The sequence below is a fragment of the Schistocerca americana genome, chromosome 5 (genome assembly GCF_021461395.2).
Source record: "Schistocerca americana isolate TAMUIC-IGC-003095 chromosome 5, iqSchAmer2.1, whole genome shotgun sequence".
NCBI classification, from domain to species: Eukaryota; Metazoa; Arthropoda; class Insecta; order Orthoptera; family Acrididae; genus Schistocerca; species Schistocerca americana.
Window position 1 is genome coordinate 656,181,600 of NC_060123.1, and position 23,280 is coordinate 656,204,879.

The 23,280-nt window shown below is 45.9% G+C and overlaps 1 protein-coding gene across 1 annotated transcript in view; it reads right to left on the reverse strand.

Moving 5' to 3' along the window:
* Positions 1 to 23,280, reverse strand: part of LOC124616613 — a 282,672-nt gene that overhangs the window by 209,572 nt on the left and 49,820 nt on the right. The window contains exon 2 of the mRNA XM_047144936.1: positions 3,849 to 5,340. Within this exon, the coding sequence (XP_047000892.1) occupies positions 3,849 to 5,340 (1,492 nt within the window). The remainder of the gene's footprint in view (positions 1 to 3,848; positions 5,341 to 23,280) is intronic.

The following is a 23,280-nucleotide window of genomic DNA, read 5'->3' on the forward strand; positions in this document are numbered from 1 at the left end:
CCATCGCCTAGAGTTGAACGTAAAGAAATAGAAGGCTTAAGAAAAAACTAGGTGACGTGCGTGAGTTCTTCTGCCTCTCCGCCTGAGAGGAGAAGCCTTTTCCACGGCCGCGGCTGCATATGTACTTTGTTGCCATAGGGTCATTTGTCCAAGTATCAACATAAAGAAACGGCTACCGCCAAGCAGACGGCTATCGCTAACACGGTTAAGTGGCAGTTGTGCATTTGATTTAAACAGCTGCCGGCCACACAGATCGCTCGTGTTGGAGTTATCGCGACTATGCTGTTTTTCGCGAGTTTCGGTTGATACTATCTGACATGCAACCAAAATAGAATTCATGAATAACCCTTCTGTGTGTAATTACTAAGACGAGGTGTGTTCAATAAATAATGCAACAATTTTTTTCCGAAACCAGATTGGTTTCATTCATAATTCCAGTGCACAATATTATCCCCCACCCTTTTCGCTACAGCAACACCCTGGCGTCTGTAACGGAGGTGCGATCCACGCAGAGAGTTGTTAGTGAGTTTCTTTTGGAGGAAAACCAGAGCACTGCAGATATTCGTAGGTGTTTGCGGAATGTCTACGGACACCTCGCAGTGAACAAAAGCATGGTGAGTCGTTGGGCCAGGCGTCAACAAGGTCGCGCGATCCTGTCCAATCTCCCGAGTGCGTGCTGGCCGGCCGCACACAGCTGTGACTCCTGCAATGTCGGAACGTGCGGACACTCTCACTCGAGGTGATCGACCTGTCACAATCGAACACCTCGCTGCTCAACTGGACGTCTCTGTTGGTAGTGCTGACACACTTTCCCACCAGTTGGGGGTACTCAAAGTTTCCTCGCCACTTAACAGAGCCGGCCCGAGTGGCCGAGCGGTTCTAGGCGCTTCAGTCTGGAACCGCGCGACCGCTACGGTCGCAGGTTCGAATCCTGCCTCGGGCATGGATGTGTGTGATGTCCTTAGGTTAGTTAGGCTTAAGTAGTTCTAAGTTCTAGGGGACTGATGGCCTCAGCTGTTAAGTCCCAAAGTGCTCAGAGCCATTGAACCATTGAACCACTTAACAGAAGACCATAAAGAGCGCCTCCCCCCCCCCCCCTCCTACGTCCACCTGTTTGACCCAATGAAGGATGTATTCTGCGGGAAGCAGTACTTAGATGATGGTGAGGCTACTGATGCAGCGAGATGTTGGATCCGGCATCGACCAGTAGAGGGTTACCGCGTGGGCACACGGTAAGGTGGCTTAAGGCCGTCGCATTGAACGGAGATTAAATTGAAAAAATATGGTTCTGTAGTCAAAATAGTGGGGAATAATATGGTATATTGGAATCCTGAATAAAACTAACCTGATTTCAACAAAATTTGTTGTATTACTTATTGTACGACCCTCCTATTACGAGAGTTGTTAGCCGTTGGTCCTGTAGACAGCTGCACACTGTTCGTGTAAGTTAAGCCATCGTCTAAACAAACGTACGCTCTGCTATTGGTCATCGGCTGCACTGTTCAAGCATATCGTATCGTACTATGACTGGAAATGTAGCGCCAATACTCTGATACACGCTAGAACGTCCAAAGTCTTAAGACTTTTTGCTAATCACTGTGATAAACGTTTGTCTCATGTTGTTATTGTATAAAATTTCAACGACGGTCGGTTTCGCTGTGCTTCATTTCCATTAAACCTACTTACAAAATTAAAATTATTGTTAAAACTGCTTAAAAATTGCGCAAAGGTAGGGGAGAAGGGGCGGTAGTTTGGCAGTTCAACCGAGGGTGCGGCTTTGCTTCGGTGTGGTTCTGCTTGAGACAGGCACTATATGAAGTCAAAACGATTTAATGATTATAAAGAATCCGCCTCGATTACAAATAGAAAGCGGATGTTGATCTAGGTTTCGGCGCGGGTAACCACACCTACCTCGGAACACTTTAAACTACTAATTGCCTAAAGAGGCATGGTCCAACATTAATACAGTAGGCCCAAAATGGCAAAAGTCTCGGATAAAATGTAAAATAAACGGGACGTGTGTATCGTGTCAGTAGCTGTACTCAGCTCAAACGTCACAAGCGTGCTTCCTCACCCCAGCCCTTTCGGGCCTACTGTATTAATGTTGGACCATGCCTCTTTAGGCAGTTTGTAGTTTTAGTGTGTTCCGAGGAAGGCGTGGTTATCCGTGCCGAAACCTAGGTCAACATCCGGTTTCTATTTGCAAATCGAGGCGGATTCTTTGTAATCATCAAATTATTCACGATTTCTGACGCGCTGCAATGTTAAAAGTTCTCAAACCATTTAGGGATTTCACTTTGGTATGGAGCCACAGTCATATAAAACTTTTTCAAAGATGTAACCGCCATTTGGTTGTACAAGACGGTTTTTTTCCCACAATCTACATTTCGGTCTTAGGCTATTATCAAGTGTTAAAAGTATCAACTATCAAACAAAGGAAAATCCAGGATGGAAAGTAACAATATTATGAAAAGGAAAGTTGCTACTCACCAAGTAGTGGAGATGCTGAGTCGCAGATACGCTCGATAAAAAGATTGTCACAAAAAAGCTTTCGGCCAATGAGGTCTTTGTCCTGAGACTGCAGTCATGTGTGTGTGTGAGTTACTTTTGCGCGCGCGTGCGCTTGTGTTAGTGTGTGTGTGTGTGTGTGTGTGTGTGTGTGTGTGTGTGTGTCGTCTATTTTGGACAAAGGCTTCGATGGCCGAAAGCTCATTTGTGACAGTCTTTTTGTTGTGCCTATCTACGACTCAGCATCTCCGCTGTATGGTGAATAGCAACTTTCTTTTTCAAAGGGTCAACGATCGTTAGACTTGAGTAGAACAAATGTCATCAACAAACTATGTATCTTCGGTTATGTAAACCAATATTGTCAGAAGTAAATACGAGACCATTTGTGTAATAGGCTAATTTACTGGCAATTAGGATGACTTCTTCACCTGATGTGGTTGCACAGCCAAATGGTGGTTATATCTTTCATAAAGTATTTAGGTCTGATACAGCGACTACTGATGTTCAGCAGATGGTCACATCTATCACACAGTGTAAGTCTCAGCAGCCGTCGTCATTTAACGATAGAATCCCAATTCGCCAGACACGCTATTTGTCAGTTACTTTAGTGGAAATAAAGCGTGCAGAAAATAGAATGGAGCTTAATACGAGGGGCGTTCAGAAAGTAAGCTCCGATCGGTCGCGAAATGGAAACGACTATGAAAATCCGATAAAGCTTTGCACAGATGTGTTGGGTAGTGTCTCTAGTATAACCCCAGTTAGCATCACGTCGCTCTTCTCATTTCTGAGCTCGCAGTGAGTGCGTAAAGATGTCTAGAAAATAGTGTCTGCCGCCAAGTACGAGGGCCTGGTGAGAAATTTCGCCTGAAGCTATGCAGCTAACATTACATAACTGTCGTGCTGTTTCTTCTTCAAGACAATTCTCAGCCGCATTCTGCAGGGGCAATGAAGATGCTCCTGCATCGTTTTCAAATGGAAATGTGAGATTACCCACAATGCAGTCCGCAATTGTCTCCCCCTGAGTTTCATCTCTGGTCACATGAACCGCTGTCTTTGAAGACAACATTTTGACACAGACAACGAGGTGTAGGCCAGCGTGGAGAATTGGCGGAAAGCACTGGCGGCTGCCTTCTATGATGAGGCTATTGAAAAGTTGGTACAACGCTATGACAAAAGTCTAAGTCAGAACGGCGACTACGTAGAGAAGTAGCTGAAAGGTGTAGCTAATTGTTACAAGTAAAACATTTCTGATGTTCACTGTGGTTTCAATTTGGCAATCAATCGGAGCTTACTTTCTGAACAGGCCTCGTATAATTCACGATTACTGTCATTACTCATACCTGGAGCTCGAGTCGTTGGCACAATGGGCTCGAGAGCAGAGTCTACGCTGGAGGCTGCCGTCGTCCTGTTGGTGGTCGTAGCAGTTTCCGTTGTCGTCGTTGGCACAGTTTCGTCTTCTCGCTCGGATGTAGCGGCTGAGGAGCCCGAATGGGCGATATGCTCCACGACGTACCTGTTCGTCGTAAGGGTAGTCGTGGAACTGTGGTCGCTCACCCTACTCGTCGAGGCCGTAGTCGGCGCTGGAGTGGCTGCTTCGGACTCCAGGTGAGTCGCGCGGGTCGAGGCTTCCCGGGTGAGGTTCGGCCCGGCGGTCGTCGTCCCACTGCCTCGCGTCGTCAGGGAGCTGTCGTTCCGAGCGACGAGAAGACCGTCGCCAGTGCCGGAGCTGGCGTCTCCACTGCTCGTTGCTACACTCATAACCGTCGTCTGTTCCTCGGAAGATGACGACTCGACGAGCCGTCGCAAGCCAGAGCGGTCGCTCTCAGTGGCACTGGCGTTAGTTGTAACCACTTCATCAGCTGTCCTGGCGGTCGTAGTCTCGGTACGGTCTGCAGGTGTTGGTGATGCGCCAGTGACATTATTGGCAGGTGTGGAGGAGTCGTTAGTCGACTCAAAAACTGAGAAGAGCCTGTCAGTGTCGCTAACTCGCGGTCCCAAAGATTCGGTGGTCCCATTCGGAGTAGTGGAGTGTGGTTTACTGGTAGTCGTCACAGGTCCGTGGTCTACAACAATGGGGGAAACGCTGCTGGGCAAGTAACTTGTTGGTATGTCACTGGTTGGCGAAGAGACGAAGACGATCGGCGGTGACTGAGGTCTAACAGTGGTGGTGTCTGTGTGAGACAAGGGATGCGTGACGTTCTCAGTCACTGAGCTGAGTGTGGCGTCCTCTGTGAGTGTACTGCCGCGGTGATGCGTCGTCTGTGCCACTGACTCTCCACTCGATGGCGCCAGTTCAGGTCTAAAAGTGGTGGTGGCGGCGTTTGTACGATTGGGAGGGAGAGTAACGTCTTCAGTGCCTGAGCTGTGATTGACACCACCACTGAGGGTGCTGCGGTGGTCGAGCGTCGTCTGTGCCACTGACTCTTCGCTCGTCGACGCTGGTTGAGGTCCAGCAGTGGTGGTGTTTGTACGAGTGGGAGGGGGAGTGGCGTGTTCGATGACTGAGCTGTGCGTGGTACCTTCGGTGTAGTTACGCGTCGTCTGTGCCACCGATTTTCCGGTCGAAGGCGCCGGTGATGTAATGGGCCCCTCTGTTGCGGCAGTTACTGGCGACTCGGTGGTGACATTGGTGCCCACCGCGCCGACAGTCCTCGCCTTGCTGTCCTCGGATGACGCTTTCCGTTCCGTCACCACCGCAGCCTCCGTCGTGGTAGCGGCAGGCTGCCTCGTTCCAGTCGTCGGCCTGCGACTGGACGTCGTCGTTGTGAGTGTCTCTATATCTTCTTCTAGTATACCTTTTAACCGGTCTTGCTCGTTCACCTTCTCGGAATCCTGGAACAATTAACGGCATCAGTTAGATGATTAACGATTGTCGAATTTTACTGTCAAATGTCAAGATCTTGTACGATCTTCAATAGTTCTGGACAACCAGATGTTCGAGCAAGTGTAAGACTTAAAATACAGAATGTACTTAAAATGTTAACAGGAATACTGAAACCCGACGAAAACAGGTATGCTCAACGAGATGTGAGATAGAATTTAAAATAAGACAAGATAACAAACATGGATAAATGTAAACGAAGTTTCAAGATGTAGCTTTTAGAGCCTCGATTGCGTGTAGGTACACAGGATTAGTAGTGTCGACAGGACTACGTGGCCATCTTCAGATCCACAGCGTACAGGTTACGAAATCTTGCTGTGTGATAAACGGCACATTTGTTTTCGTAGCATCACAACGTACTCGTAATAAAATAAGAAAAAATTGTTCAAATGTGCGTGAAATCTTATGGGACTTAATTAACTGCTAAGGACATCAGTCCTAAGCTTACACACTACTTAACCTAAATTATCCTAAAAACAAACACACACACCCATGCCCGAGGGAGGACTCGAGCCTCCGCCGGGACTAGCCACACAGTCCATGACTGCAGCACCTAGACCGCTCGGCTAATCCCGCGCGGCTAGTAAAATAAGAGTAGAACGTCAAAAAATATGACTGTGTCCTCATGGCAAGACACAGTCATTGAAGTGCGGAACTTCAAGAAGTGCCGCATATATCTGGGTTGGCTACAGGGAACATATTTCCAACCAAGACACGTGCAGCACTTCTCGATGTAACACACTTCTACAACTCTGTCTTACTATGAGGACACAGTTCTATTATCGTTTATTATGGCTACATTATGATGGTACGAAAACAAACTTGCGATTTATCCCACAGTATGATTTCATAATCTGTTGGGATCTGAAGATGGCTGCGTGGTCCTGTCGAAGCTAGTAATCCAGAATATCTACTATCGATCAACTGGATTACTAGTTTCTTTACATTAAATTCATTGATCGCTCTCCAGCCGACAATGTCAGGTATTTAAACAGAGATATTTTTTAGCGTTCCTTATCTCAGTCGATAAAAACCGAACCCTTATTGGGTCACTTTGCTGGCCGACATTCCGTCCGTCTGTTAAGACTCCTTTTTCTCAGGGACGGGGTATGAAGTTGAAATTTACGTCAATACTAATATCTATACATCTTTGTATTGTAAAAAAGTTCAGATAAAGGCCACCCGCACGCGGCGAGAGTTTCTACCGCTGATCTTCGTGTTTGCCAAATCCTGCCTTCGCCAGCAAGGTCGCCGGATCGCTTCCCATGTGAGAACGTTTGGAGCATACTGGGAAGAGCCCTCCAACCAGGTCAGGATTCTGACGACTAACACGACAGATGGACATAATTTTGCACGGTATCCCTCAGGGGGACAGCCAACAACTACACTACTGGCCATTAAAATTGCTACACCACGAAGATGACGTGCTACAGACGCGAAATTTAACCGACAGGAAGAAGATGCTGTGATATGCAAATGATTAGCTTCTCAGAGCATTCACACAAGGTTGGCGCCGGTGGCGACACCTACAACGTGCTGACATGAGGAAAGTTTCCAATCGATTTCTCATACACAAACAGCAGTTGACCGGCGTTGCCTGCTGAAACGTTGTTGTGATAGCTCGTGTAAGAAGGAGAAATGCGTGCCATCACGTTTCCGACTTTGATAAAGGTCGGATTGTAGCCTATCGCGATTGCGATATGTCGTATCGCGACAATGCTGCTCGCGTTGGTCGAGATCCAATGACTGTTAACAGAATATGGAATCGGCGGGTTCAGGAAGATAATACGGAACGCCGTGCTGGATCCCAACGGCCTCGCATGACTAGCAGTCTAGATGACAGGCATCTTATCCGCATGGCTGTAACGGATCGAGCAGACACGTCTCGATCCCTGATGGGGACGTTTGCAAGACAACAACTATTGGCGCGAACAGTTCGACGACGTTTGCAGCTACATGGACTATCAGCTCGGAGACCATGGCTGCGGTTACCCTTGACGCTGCATCACAGACAGGAGCGCCTGCGATGGTGTACTCAACGACGAACCTGGGTGCACGAATGGCAAAAAGTCGTTTTTTCGGATGCATCCAGGTTGTGTTTACAGCATCATGATGCTCGCATCCGTGTTTGGCGTCATCGTGGTGAGCACACATCGGAAGCGTGTATTCATCGCCATAGTGGAGTATTACCCGGCGTGATGGTATGGGGTGCCATTGGTTACACGTCTCGGTCACCTCTTGTTCGCATTGACGGCACTTTGAACAGTGGACGTTACATTTCAAATGTGTTACGACCCGTGGCTCTACCCTTCATTCGATCCCTGCAAAACCCTACATTTCAGCAGGATAGTGCACGACCGCATGTTGCAGGTCCTGTACGGGCCTTTCTGGATACAGAAAATGTTCGACTGCTGCCCTGGCCAGCACATTCTCCAGCTCTCTCACCAATTGAAAACGTCTGTTCAATGGTGGCCGAGCAACTGGTTCGTCACAATACGCCAGTCACTACTCTTGATGAACTGTGGTATCGTGTTGAAGCTGCATGGGCAGCTGTACCTGTACACGCCATCCAACCTCTGTTTGACTCAATGCCCAGGCGTATCAAGGCCGTTATTACGGCCAGAGGTGGTTGTTCTGGGTACTGATTTCTCAGGATTTACGTGCCCAAATTGCGTGAAAATGTGATCACATGTCAGTTCTAGTATAATATATTTGATCAATGAATACCCGTTTATCATCCGCATTTCTTCTTGGTGTAGCTATTTTAGTGGCCAGTAGTGTACATCAAGCAGTGCCAGGATGAGTAACTGCTTTCATAACAGCCAGAGGTGGATCAACGTGTTACTGACTTGCTCAATTTGTGGAGCTCTTTCTCTTAAATAAGTTATGCAAGTTTTTTGAACTTGTAATCCTTTGTTTGTTAGTACATGTACATCACATTCGTTGAAAAATGTTGGAATGTGTGTGAATTACTAAGGGACCAAACTGCTGAGGTCATCGGTCCCTAGACTTATACACTACTTAAACTACGTCAAACTAGCTTATGCCAAAAACAACACACACACCCATGCCCGAGGGAGGACTCGAACCTCCGGCGAAACGGGTCGCGGAATCCGTGACATCGCGCCTCAAACCGCGCGGCCACATTCGTTGATTTCTGTCCCACTTGGATAATTCCTTCGTGGCGCGTCGTTTTTTCTTTTTTGTCTCTTACAGAGTATATATGTTATATGGATCTCAATTCATTATCTGTAGTGATTTATACAAACAATGAGTAAATCACTATACACAGGCAGTGATCGGAAGTTACAGGAATTTTACTGCAAGGCTGCAGATCCTACACTTGAAAGATCGAATCTACCCTACGCTTCTTGGCTAGAGCGCCGCGGCATCACTGACTGGGCTGCGTCATGCTTCTAGAAGAGTGAGGTTGGCGCCCGGAGATCTTTTGGGCCGAAGAAGAAAGTTAGTCCAGCCTGAGCAAGCCTGCAGGGCAGATCCCAGGAGTTCGTGCCTCCCGCTACAGCATGTAAAAGTGAAGTATTTTGCGGAATGATTATGCTGAAAGTCGCATCAGATTAAAAACGCAAGACGGACGAATACTATGTGTCTGAGTAATGTGAGATTTTGAAGCTCAGATTTGAATTTCGTGTCGAAAAAATTGTTACGTTTGCAAAAGGCCATTGCACCGGCAATGGCAGACTCATGCAGGCTCCTGATCGGTGACTGGCTGCATTTGTAAAGTGAGCGCAATTAGAACCAGTAGCGGCGTGTCATATGAACTACATGTGGAATAAAATTATCTGTCTCGTACAAAAGTGTTCATATATTACAACCTCTTCATTAAAATAAAAGTATTTTGGTTGGGGTAGAGTCATAGAACAGTATGGAAAAATAGATAGGTCAAGCGTCTTAGGCCCAGGTTCAGAAGTTTAATTACTGGTGTACTACCTTCGGAGTAAGTTCCCCCTCTACATCCTGGCTACGTAATCTTCTTACTTTATTTTTTATTTATTTATTTATTTATTTTTTGCCTGTACATATCGACGCAATAGTAACTACAGAGAACGCAGCTGATATTAAGCTTCCTTCAATCTTCTGAAAGCAACATGACAAAACAACCAACATAATAAACAAGTTGTTATTCACTAATAGAAATATATAGAAATATACGATATATATAAGCCGCGCGGGATTAGCCGAGCGGCCTTAGGCGCTGCAGTCATGGACTGTGCTGCTGGTCCCGGCGGAGGTTCGAATCCTCCCTCGGGCATGGGTGTGTGTCTTTGTCCTTAGAATAATTTAGTTTAAGTAGTGTGTAAGTTTAGGGACTGATGATATATACAATACAGCTGCTAGACATAGAAAACCTTCCAGGTAATCAGGACACAGTAAAGGCTACAAACTACACTCCTGGAAATTGAAATAAGAACACCGTGAATTCATTGTCCCAGGAAGGGGAAACTTTATTGACACATTCCTGGGGTCAGATACATCACATGATCACACTGACAGAACCACAGGCACATAGACACAGGCAACAGAGCATGCACAATGTCGGCACTAGTACAGTGTATATCCACCTTTCGCAGCAATCCAGGCTGCTATTCTCCCATGGAGACGATCGTAGAGATGCTGGATGTAGTCCTGTGGAACGGCTTGCCATGCCATTTCCACCTGGCGCCTCAGTTGGACCAGCGTTCGTGCTGGACGTGCAGACCGCGTGAGACGACGCTTCATCCAGTCCCAAACATGCTCAATGGGGGACAGATCCGGAGATCTTGCTGGCCAGGGTAGTTGACTTACACCTTCTAGAGCACGTTGGGTGGCACGGGATACATGCGGACGTGCATTGTCCTGTTGGAACAGCAAGTTCCCTCGCCGGTCTAGGAATGGTAGAACGATGGGTTCGATGACGGTTTGGATGTACCGTGCACTATTCAGTGTCCCCTCGACGATCACCAGTGGTGTACGGCCAGTGTAGGAGATCGCTCCCCACACCATGATGCCGGGTGTTGGCCCTGTGTGCCTCGGTCGTATGCAGTCCTGATTGTGGCGCTCACCTGCACGGCGCCAAACACGCATACGACCATCATTGGTACCAAGGCAGAAGCGACTCTCATCGCTGAAGACGACACGTCTCCATTCGTCCCTCCATTCACGCCTGTCGCGACACCACTGGAGGCGGGCTGCACGATGTTGGGGCGTGAGCGGAAGACGGCCTAACGGTGTGCGGGACCGTAGCCCAGCTTCATGGAGACGGTTGCGAATGGTCCTCGCCGATACCCCAGGAGCAACAGTGTCCCTAATTTGCTGGGAAGTGGCGGTGCGGTCCCCTACGGCACTGCGTAGGATCCTACGGTCTTGGCGTGCATCCGTGCGTCGCTGCGGTCCGGTCCCAGGTCGACGGGCACGTGCACCTTCCGCCGACCACTGGCGACAACATCGATGTACTGTGGAGACCTCACGCCCCACGTGTTGAGCAATTCGGCGGTACGTCCACCCGGCCTCCCGCATGCCCACTATACGCCCTCGCTCAAAGTCCGTCAACTGCACATACGGTTCACGTCCACGCTGTCGCGGCATGCTACCAGTGTTAAAGACTGCGATGGAGCTCCGTATGCCACGGCAAACTGGCTGACACTGACGGCGGCGGTGCACAAATGCTGCGCAGCTAGCGCCATTCGACGGCCAACACCGCTGTTCCTGGTGTGTCCGCTGTGCCGTGCGTGTGATCATTGCTTGTACAGCCCTCTCGCAGTGTCCGGAGCAAGTATGGTGGGTCTGACACACCGGTGTCAATGTGTTCTTTTTTCCATTTCCAGGAGTGTATATCCTACATGCCTATAGTTTTAATAATTTGCTTGTAAACTATGTTCCATATACGTTTCCATTCCTCTGATGAAGTACGGGCGTCTGTCACACACAGCTTATTGCTTTATCAGAACCAAAACCCGAAGGCACAATAAAAATAAAATCTCATGCCAACACAGTGGAACCCCTTAGCAGGCGGTATCCAATATGCATTTTCATTTTATAAAACTGTCCGACTAATCATCAGGCCAAGAAAAGGACATCCGCAAGCCGGAGTGTAACTCCCCCCCCCCCCCCCTCCACCCCTCCGAAGAAAAAAGCATTATACACTGATGTCACAGAAGTCATAGGATAGCGATATGCACGTACGCAGGTGGCGGTAATATCGAGTACAAATAGTATAAAAAGACAGAGCACTGGAGCACGCAGGTTGTCAACAAGGCAGTGCGCAAGTTGGTGGTGGTTGTATAACAAAGTGGGCCGTGTTTACATGGAATGGACTGGGTCCTCTGGTCCAATTGAACCGATCACTTACTGGGAGTAGTTATGTTCACCGACGTGGAGACAATTTGCAGCAACTGGATGACAGTGCGCCACAATGCGCCACAATTGTTCGCAATTGGTTTGAAGAACAAGCTGCACAATTCGAGCGAATGATTTGGCTAGCCAGATCGCTCGACATAAATCTCATCGAACATTTATGGGACTTAATCGAGGCGTCAGTTCCTGTACGAAATCCTGCAACCGCAGCACTTTCGTTGTTACACACAGCTATAGAGGCAACGCGGCTGAATATTTCTGCAGGGTCTTCCAACGACTTGTTGAGTCCACGCCACGTCGATTTGGAGAACCATGCTGAGCAAAAGGAGGCCCGACAGGATATTAGGAGATATTACATGACCTATGTCACCTCAGCCTTGATACACTTTGTTCACAGCCTTCTTCCCACTGTACCATCTAGTGCCAGTGAACATCGATTTAGTGAAAGTTGCCAGCTACAAAGGAGTGTGTCACAGCAATTCAAATGTCCACATATAAGAATAGATTTTTTACTCCTACCAAATGATTTCCGCAGTAGATGCGTTCCCCATTTGATGCTCTGTCATACCGGGGTTGTCTTTATCGATGGTACTGCTTGCCACCTCCTTTGAACCAGTAGCCTATACGGTCAACGCCTTTCACCATAATCCTTACGTAAAACCAAGACGTCGTAAAAAATCTCGCGCCGGTAACCGTACCACTCGCCTTAACACCAAGTTGTGCAGCTGACCAAGGCCGCTGACTCGCTGGTGGGGGGATGGGGAAGGGGGGCTGTGGGGGCAGGAGATTGTTTGGACTGAGACAGCTCCTGAGAAGCAGTTGGCGACGTTATGTACGTTGCGGTATGCGGGCTGTTGGCTGAGCATCAATGAGAATGACCAACATATTTGTAGGACGGTGCTTTTATTTGTTTACCTACAATATTCAAAATAAATGTTGCGTATTGACGAAACTTGACCGTTCTGACCCAGAACCATGCTGTGATATCAATATAGTGGCTTGTTTGTAATGTAATTCTAGTGGAAAAAATCCATGTTTCTACCAGAGGAGGCAGTATGTGCAATCTGTGGTAACCGTGTCACCTGTAAACACTGCAGTATTGTGCTGTGTGTCATTACGGGAGTTGTATTGCTTCATGATGGCTTAGACAACAATCGCTTACGGTCAGGGGCTCCGATTAGTCACTCCAAAGGGGCAGTGAATGAAACAGGTGAATGTCGCTGTTAGTCGAAGTGACGTCTTTCGAATCGGAAACAAGTTTCTGGCGACATGATCAGTTAAGGATCGTCACAGTAGTGGCCATGGAAGAAAAACAATAGGTGTCCAGGACCGGCATCTGTGTGTATGAGTAGACACCCTCAACACAATGCGATACTTCTCCAGCGGCAGTTCCAGGCAGCTACAGAAATGCAGGTGTCGACAGAAATGTTACGAAATAGGCTCCATGAGCAGGGATTACGTGCCAGAAGGCCTCTCAGGGCTTGTCTACATCGTGTTCGGAGAGGAGCGTGTGTCACATGGGCGTGAAACCTGTCTTTGTGGGGTAGGCAGCGGCGGAGCATAACGCTCTTTTCTGAAGAGACGGGTGTCAGTTTTCACCCTGACAGTACTGATATTCGTGTGTGGAGACAACGAGGATAGCGTTTACACTTCAACTCCATCATAGATCACTACCCTTATCAGGTGAGTTCAGCACACAGCGATTTAGCTCGCAGAGCTGCCGTGTCAGGAGACAAAAAAGGCTCTTACGCATATTTTGACTGAAGTTCAGTCTTGATCACATCATGTATGTTTTAATGATATAGGTCACCGGTTTCGGTTCTTTCTACAAAACCATCATCAGACCTGTGGATGAATTTTAAGAAATACTAGATACCAATCTTTAAATAAAATGAAAGTGTCTAATGATGTCAAAATTTAACAAGATGAAATAAAATTAATTATACCCATGGCTCCCTTAGGATGGTAGGCGGAGCTCTCCTCGCTGCTACGCAGTCAACTGATGGTTACGAGTGCTGAGCACGAGCTTAAATATGCAGAGGCTCCGCCTACTTCCTGTCACACTACTTCAAACTGCCAATCAGCGTTCATAATATGACGCCATCGTCAAAGTATAAAAGTAGGAAATACACTAATAACATAAAATTGATTCATTTAAATGTCTGATTAACAGATAGTTAGTATGTCTACAGCTTATTTATATTTTGGATAAAAACAGTGAACTACGATGTGTAGCAGTTGTGCCCTCTATAGGCAACCTTAATACTATTACAGTGCCAGTTACATCAAAGATGTGAAAGTCCTTGGCGTTGTGGTATATATCGATTATACCGAGTCGCCTACATCACAATTGCATCTTTGTTGGATGCTGCAGAATCGTCTTATTTTACCTGTAGTTTTTATAGCAATATTCTTTATAGCAGTAGGGTAGCAGCCAAGAGTACGTTCCACATAATGTATATCTGAATAACTGATGAGACTGCTGATTAAAATTTTTTTAAAATCATCGATCTAATAGTTTTTATAATAATCAATGTCAATTTAATAAATTTTTTTTGTATATATATATATATATATATATATATATATATATATATATATATATGTTGTACAGCATATTTTACATGCATTGCTTTTGCTATGGGTATAACTAGTCTTATATTTAAAAAAAAACAAAGAGTAGATGCATTTATTATAAAATTTCGTCAAAAAGGTCGTAATAAAATTTTTCGCGAAAATCTAATTGTTCATTGAGCATGTTGTTATTGGATGACAGATACGTGTGCACCAGTTCATGCTACTTCCACTTTATACCGGAGCTCATCCATCGTAGTGGCTCACAAACGATGGCGCGCCACTGTCTCGGCAAACCGTGGCTAAATGCTTCCAATGGGGGAGAGGTCTGGAGGGGTGTTTCGACGTAAGCCAGGGCTGCAGGGGCAACAAGCAATCTTCTGTTATTTTGTTGAAAGGCGATGTTGTGGGGACCTCCAAGAATGCCACAGCCACTGGCCTCAACACGTCAGAAATGTAGCGCTTGTTGTCCATATTAATAGCTACACTATGTGATCAAAAGTATCCGGACACCTGGCTGAAAATGACTTACAAGTTCCTGGCGCCCTCCATCAGTAAATCTGGAATTCAGTATGGTGTTGGGCTACCCTAAGACTTGATGACATCTTCCACTCTCGCAGGTATACGCTCAGTCAGGTGCTGGAAGGTTTCTTGGGGAATGGCAGCCCATTCTTCACCGAGTGGTGAACTGACGAGAAGTATCGGTGTCGGTCGGTGAGGCCTGGCACGAAGTCGGCGATCCAAAACATCCCAAAGATTTTCTATAGGATTCAGGTCAGGAGTCTCTGCAGGCCAGTCCATTACATGGATGTTATTTTCGTGTAACCACTCCGCCACAGGCTGTGCATTATGAACAGTGCTCTATCGTGTTGAAAGATGCAATTGCCACGCCAGAATTGCTCTTCCACAGTGGGAAGCAAGAAGATGCTTAAAACATCAATGTAGGCCCGTGCTGTGATAGTGCCACGCAAAACAACAAGGGGTGCAAGCTCCCTCTATGAAAAGCACGACCACACCATAAGACCACCGCCTCCGAATTTTACTGTTGGCACTACAAACGCTGGCAGATCACGTTCACAAGCATCCGCCATACCCATACCCTGCCATCGGATCGCGCACTGTAGCTGACGCTAGCAACAAACTTCACAGGTAGAAGATAAAAACCACAGGAACTTGAGTAAGGGAAGACAGAAGGGTAAGACTTAGAAAACAATTGGCTGACTTCCAAACATGGTGCAAACGACTGAAAGGAGCAGTGGAAGATGTCATCAAGTCTTAGGGTAGGCCAACACCGTACTGAATTCCAGCAGTACCGATGGAGGGCGCCACGGCGTTATCAATGGAGAGACGTCTAACAGACGTTAAAGTAACTTCTGGCGTGCCACAGGGGAGTGTTATGGGATCATTGCTTTTCACAATATATATAAATAACCTAGTAGATAGTGTCGGAAGTTCCATGCGGCTTTTCGCGGATGATGCTGTAGTATACAGAGAAGTTGCAGCATTAGAGAATTGTAGCGAAATGCAGGAAGATCTGCAGCGGATAGGCACTTGGTGCAGGGGGTGGCAACTGACCCTTAACATAGATAAATGTAATGTATTTCGAATACATAGAAAGAAGGATCCTTTATTGTGTGATTATATGATAGCGGAACAAACACTGGTAGCAGTTGCTTCTGTAAAATATCTGGGAGTATGCGTGCGGAACGATTTGAAGTGGAATTATCATACAAAATTAAATGTTGGTAAGGCGGGTACCAGGTTGAGCTTCATTGGGAGAGTCCTTAGAAAATGTAGTCCATCAACAAAGGAGGTGGCTTACAAAACACTCGTTCGACCTATACTTGAGTATTGCTCATCAGTGTGGGATCCGTACCAGATCGGGTTGACGGAGAAGATAGAGAAGATCTAAAGAAGAGCGGCGCGTTTCGTCACAGGGTTATTTGGTAACCGTTACGGAGACGTTTAGCAAACTCAAGTGGCAGACTCTGCAAGAGAGGCGCTCTGAATTGCGGTGTAGCTTGCTCGCCAGGTTTCGAGAGGGTGCTTTTCTGGATGGGGTATCGAATATATTGCTTCCCCCTACTTATACCTCCCGAGGGGATCACGAATGTAAAATTAGAGAGATTCGAGCGCGCACGGAGGCTTTCAGACAGTCGTTCTTCCTGCGAACCATACGCGACTGGAACAGAAAAGGGAGGTAATGACAGTGGCACGTAAAGTGCCTTCCGCCACACACCGTTGGGTGGCTTGCGGAGTATAAATGTAGATGTAGGTGTACCGTGATTGGTCACCCACACAACGTTTTTCCACTGTTCAATAGTCCAATGTTTACGCTCCTTATACCAAGCGAGGCATCGTTTAGAATTTGCCGGTGTGATGTGTGGCTTATGAGCAGCCACTCGACAATGAAATCAGAGTTTTCTCACCAACCGTCTAACTGTCATAGTATTTACAGTGGATCCTGATGCAGTTTGGAATTCTTGTGTGATGGTCTGGATAGATGTGTGCCTATTACACATTACGACCCTCTTCAATTCTCGGCGGTCTCTGTGAGTCAACAGAGGAGGTCAGCCTGTACGCTTTTGTGCTGTACGTTTCACTTCACGTTTCCACTTCACTATCGCATCGGATATAGTGGACCTAGGGATGTTTAGGAGTGTGGAAATCTCGCGTACAGACGTATGACGCAAGTGACACCCGATCACCTGACCACGTTCGAAGTCCGTGAGTTCCGCGGAGCGCCCGATTCTACTCTTGCACTGATATGGAGTACCTGGCAGTAGGTGGCAGCGCAATGCACCTAATATGAAAACGTATGTTTTTGGGGGTGTCCAGCTACTTTTGATCGCATAGTGTGTCTATATCATAGTTGATAACGTTCTGTAGTCAATGGTACCACAAGCTATCCCATATGAGGCTGGCTCGTATGATGAAGACAACTGCAAGCGAGCAACGTTCGTTCACTTCAGAGGCCCCACACGTGGATACGTCCATCGTGGTGCTTTACGCAGAACCAGGGTTTGTCTGAAATGGAGAAATTAACCAGTTCTCTGTGTAGTGGCGTGCTTGTATCTGCAGCCACAGAAAAAAAAGAAAAAAAGAGAAAAAAAAGAAACACCACAGTGTTCATCGTGTGCCTGTACAGCTGTACAAGCTGTTGCAGACGTTATCGCACTGCCCCTGTGGATACTTGTCATGCTGGAAACAGTGGTACGTACCCTCTCTTTACAATCCTGCACGGTCCAGTGAACAATATGTCAGTCCTCTCACGCGCTAGTTGCGTAGAACCATAGAGAACCCGCATGGCGTTAAGTGTGATTCTCCTGAAAGAATCGATCCCATGTTCACATGCACTCTTGGGATTCCGATCAAAGTGAGTAGTTGTATCGCGGGACGATAAAGCACAGCCCGGATAGGTCATGGCCATGTCGTTATTGCATCCGACAGGTGCTGGCAGATGTTTTCCCTTCTTACCCCAGGTCTGCCTCGGGCATGGATGTGTGTGATGTCCTTAGGTTAGTTAGATTTAAGTAGTTCTAAGTTCTAGGGGACTGATGACCACAGATGTTAAGTCCCATAGTGCTCAGAGCCATTTGAACCATTTTTTACCCCAGGTACAGCACGATCTCATCACAAACGACCAATATTTAAATACCATTTCTGAATGGGAATCTAGCTGTGTACTCCTTCTTTGCATGCCGAATGCAGATGGCATTATCCGTACTGTACTCACATTCTACAGTTGAGCCGAGAGGTCACTCATTTGCACATACAAACACTTCACGCCTATTTGGTGTTTGTTGCATGCCGCCTATAAGCTGTTGCCATTTTAATGTTGAATATTGTAGTTACGCTCTTATTTTATTCATCTGGTGACAGTGCGGAACTATACTGAACGGCTTTCTTCTGTAGCTCATGGACGAACATATGTTCACACTATTGCTGCTTCCACAGTCCATGTTGATTTCTAGAGAGGAATAAGGTATTAAGAAGCTAGCATAAAATATGTTCCAAAATTCGGCAACATAGTGAGGCGTATATGTAGTTAATGACTTCTGATGACGCTCTTCGAAGAAGAGAAATAACTGCAGCTGTCTCTAATCCCTCACAAATATTCAGTGCTCTAAAGACCTACGGCAGACTACAGGTAGAAGAGTGAAAGCGATTTCACATAATCTATAGACGGGGTGATTCACGTGCCCCTACCAATACGTTTCCTGTAAACCACAATGCCTTCAAAAACCGTACATGAGATTTTCATATTCTTTCACTCTCTCCTACGTAAAAACGAATAGGATCTTTTCGTAGGAAATTTCATTTACTTAAATATTGTGCTGCAATACGTTTTCGCTGGAAGCCATGGTTTGCTAGTTATTCAAGAAAAGCACGTCTGACGGTCACTTTTGAACATTTTTCTTCAGTAATTAGAAAACTATGGTCTATAGCCAAAACGTATCTCCGTACAAAGTTTACATACGTAAAAGTCCTACAAAAAGGTGCTGTTCATTATTTACACAGGACCAATAGTTTGTGTGTAGCGAGCAAAGAATATGAAAATCTCGTAGTGGTATCTGAAGGCGTTGCGGGTTGCATAAAACCTGTGAATAGGGGCAGCTAAATCACCTTCTTAAATCTAACTAGAATACCGTCACATCTAATGGCTTTTATAGGGTGACTGTAATCGAATTTCAATAGTGCAAACACCTATCTATATACATCCGCCATTGTAAAAGCCAAATGAAGTTGTAGAGATGTTACAGAAGTCGCCTCAACAGCCCTGTGCTCTAGCTAACTGCTAGGCAACTCAGTGTAACAAGGAAGAGGTCTGCCAGCCAACCTGCGCTATCTGTTATCCAGCCGCAAGGATCCGGCGTTTATCTTTGCGCCACCTTCGCTGCTTGTTCTCAATGTGAACTGCTGTCTAAATGCACGTGGCATTCATTTCGCTAGGACAGTTCCCCATACGATATTGCGTGTTCCATGCTATTCACATTCTTTACCGAAATATTCGATTAATAAATAAAATTGAATGTCATAAATCAGGTTCAAAATGGCTCTGAGCACTATGGGACTTAACTTCTGAGGTCATCAGTCCCTTAGAACTACTTAAACCTAACTAACCTAAAGACATCACACACATCCATGCCCGAGGCAGGACTCGAACCTGCGACCGTAGCAGTCGCGCGGTTCCAGACTGAAGTGACTAGAACCGCTCGGCCACAGCGGCCGGCCATTAATCAGGGACTGACAATGTATTCGAAAGTAGCATTATCAATACCTGCATATCTTCTGGGCCACAAATGTTTCCTACTTAATAAATGCAACTCTCGAACAAAGGAGAAGTTAATATTCAACAATTTTTTGTTTCTTTTGCAGCGTTTTTAGGGGTAAGCTTAAAATGGAGAATGTATTGGAATTTAGTGTAAAGAAAGTAGAGAAGCTTTAACTGCACACTTTTATCTAAGAAGGAAAAGACGGACGAGTTCGAGTTGGCCTCGTACAAACTTAATTGTCTATACAGATACTTCATCTACATGTTCTGATGCGTGAACCCGTGAGTATCAAAATATGTGACGTAAATGGTCGTATCTTTTTAAGTGTATTGACTGAAATGCTTAATTTTTTTTACACAGGTGAGGGGCAGTAGTCCTCAATATTTGACATAGATTTCAGCTTGATATCTCTATCCGTTCCTGAGAAAAAAAGCGTCTTAACAGACGGACAGAAAGGCAGACGGACAATGAATGGCAAACGAATATTGTTTGGTCTGACATAATTACAAATTAACCATTTTCGAATTTTTTTCTTTACTTTTACTGTGAAACCTAGCGTCTTGCCAAATTTCATGATTCTCGGCTAGCGGGAAGTATCCTATAGGTTTTGACGAGTAACTTTGCGAGGTCAAAATATGTGACATAAATGGCCATATGTTTCGACTGCATTCAGTGCATTCGATTAGAAGCTTCAGTTTTTCACATCGCCAAGGGACCGTAGACCCTAATATTTCACATGAATTTCAGCTTCATACCTCTACCTATTCCTGAGAGAAAGGGCTTAACAGACTTACAGACAGGTTGATCGCCAAAAAAATACTACTTTAAGGGTCCATGTTTTTACCGAGTCAGGTATGGAATGCTAAAAGACTGTTGCTTCCTTAGTTAAACTAAACAGCTACTGTTTATCTACCGTTTGTAGCTTAACTTTTGCTCGATTACAGTTCTCTTTTCCAGACAAAATGTTTATCGACACCTGCAAATAGAAAGTGCTACTTACAGTATGTTATTACTTGTCGCAGAGCTTTACTATAAACTCATTTCCTAGTCCTGTAGTTAACACAAATTTTCAATTACTAAATATAGATATTCGGACAATTTGTAGTAATAGTTTGTGGTGAGGCATGTTTCTGATCTACTTCTGAATCGGTAAGGATTTACTACTCTCCGTCAGACAAATGTTCAGTTTGAGTACACAGGTCCTTTGTAAACGAAGATTTACATGAAAATTATAAATTCGTTTCTTGTATTGTGTGAGTGAAATCACAATTCAGCTGAAAATAATTGGGAATTGAGTGTAATTCCACCACCCTTCAAAAGTTTCTGCTAGATGATAAAAGGTTGTGTTCTTTGCACAATATTCGTCTGTTGAACAAACAATTTATTTACTTTGGGGCTCACTGCTCCATAAGATGATTCCGTAACACAACAAGGAGCGATAACATGCAAATTACGCCAACAGTCTTGTATTTAGGTCCACGCAATGAGGGGTGCTTCTAAGGACAAAGCAAAGTGTACTGGCTTTCGTTTTAGGTTATCAGTGTGACTTCAACTTAACTTGTTATCCAACTGGATCTGCAAGGAATTTTACACACAGTATAGAAATAAAAATGGAAGCATCTATGATACAGTATATTGACATGGGTTCCTTTGAGCTGCAATATGGTTCTATAGGGAGTACTCAATGAAGTAAGGGAGTACAGGAAACGCTGCAGTAATCAGCCTAAACGTATATCATCAAGCCCACTCCCTTTGAAGACAGCAGAACAAGATAAATGGTCTGTTACGTGGACAAGGATCACGGTGATGATGAGTTACTTTCACAAGAATAGGTGGGTGCATGGGGGAGGGAGGTCTGTGGCTCATGGCTCACGCCTCCTCCTCCTTCTTCCCGCTCCCCCCTCCCCCTCCGCCCTCCACAATCCCCCCTCCCCTCTCCGCTCCCCATAAAGTAGATGCATTTCCATTTTTACACACATCAGTTTGCAAATTTCTCGGATAACTTTCGGAGATCAAAGAAGCATGTGTTTGACACAGGATATTTTTCAGTTGCCTGACAAAGGGACAGCCCACGTGACCGGGTTTTCGACCTGACCAGTAACATTCTAGCCAGGTTATGGCGCACATTCGGAGACTGACTGTAGCTGACGCTAGCAACAAACTTCACAGGTAGAAGATAAAAACCACAGGAACTTGAGTAAGGGAAGACAGAAGGGTAAGACTTAGAAAAAAATTGGCTGATTTCCAAATATGGTGCAAACGACTGAAAGGAACAACATTTTCCTCCGTAGAACTTCGAAAAACACTGATGACGGTGTGTGCACACTTCAGTTTTCCATTGTGTAAATTATGACATTGCCAAAGTGAAGAAAGTTTGTTACTATTATAGCTCTTAAATTAATAGCATGGTAAGTGTACTAGAGGATTTCGAAAACTAAGTTATCCATTATTGTGGCACGACAAGTAAATTTTATTGAATGTTCCACTACACTCCAAAGTGATATACACTATGCGATCAAAAGTATCCGGACATCCCAAAAAACATACGTTTTTCATATTAGGTGCGTTGTGCTACCGCCTACTGACAGGTACTCCAAATCAGTGACCACAGTAGTCATTGACATCCTGAGAGAGCAAAATAGGGTGCTCCACGTAACTCACGGACTTCGAACATGGTCAGGTGATTGGGTGTCACTTGTACCCGAGATTTCCATACTCCTAAATATCCCTAGATCCACTGTTCATATGGTTCAAATGGCTCTGAGCACTATGGGACTTAACATCTGTGGTCACCAGTCCCCTAGAACTTAGAACTACTTAAACCTAACTAACCTAAGGACATCACACACATCCATGCCCGAGGCAGGATTCGAACCTGCGACCGTAGCAGTCGCGCGGTTCCGGACTGCGCGCCTAGAAAGATCCACTGTCTCCGATGTGATAGTGAAGTGGAAACATGAAAGGACACCTACAGCACAAAACCGTACAGGCCGACCTCGTCTGTTGACTCACAGAGACAGCCGGCAGAGGGTCGTAATGTGTAATAGGCACAAATCTATCCAGACCATCATACAGGAATTCCAAATTGCATCACGATACACTCCAAATACTATGAGAGTTAGGGGGGAGGTGAGAAAATTTGGAATCCATTGTCAAGCGGCTGCTCATAAGCCACACATCACGCTGGTAAACGACGCCTAGCTTGGTGTAAGGAGCCTAAACATTGGACGATTGAACAGTGGAAAAATGTTGTGTGGAATCACGGTACACCTTGTGGCGATCCGATGGCAGGGTGTGGGTATGGCGGATGCCCGGTGAACGTCATCTGCCAGTGTGTGTAGTGCCAATAGTAATATTCGGAGGCGGTGGTGTTACGGTGTGGTCGTGTTTTTCATGGAGGGGGCTTGTACCGCTTGTTGTTTTGCATGTCACTATCACAGGCCTACGTTGATGTTTTAAGCATATTCTTGCTTCCCACTGCTGAAGAGCAATTCGGGGATGCCGATTGCATCTTTCAACACGATCGAGCACCTGTTCGTAATGCACGGCCCATGGCTGAGTTGTTACACGAGAATAACATCTCTGTAGTAGACTGGTCTGGACAGAGCCCTGACCTGAATCCTGTAGAACGTCTCTGAGATGTTTCGGAACGTCGTCTTCAGGCCAGGCCCCATCGACTGGCATCGA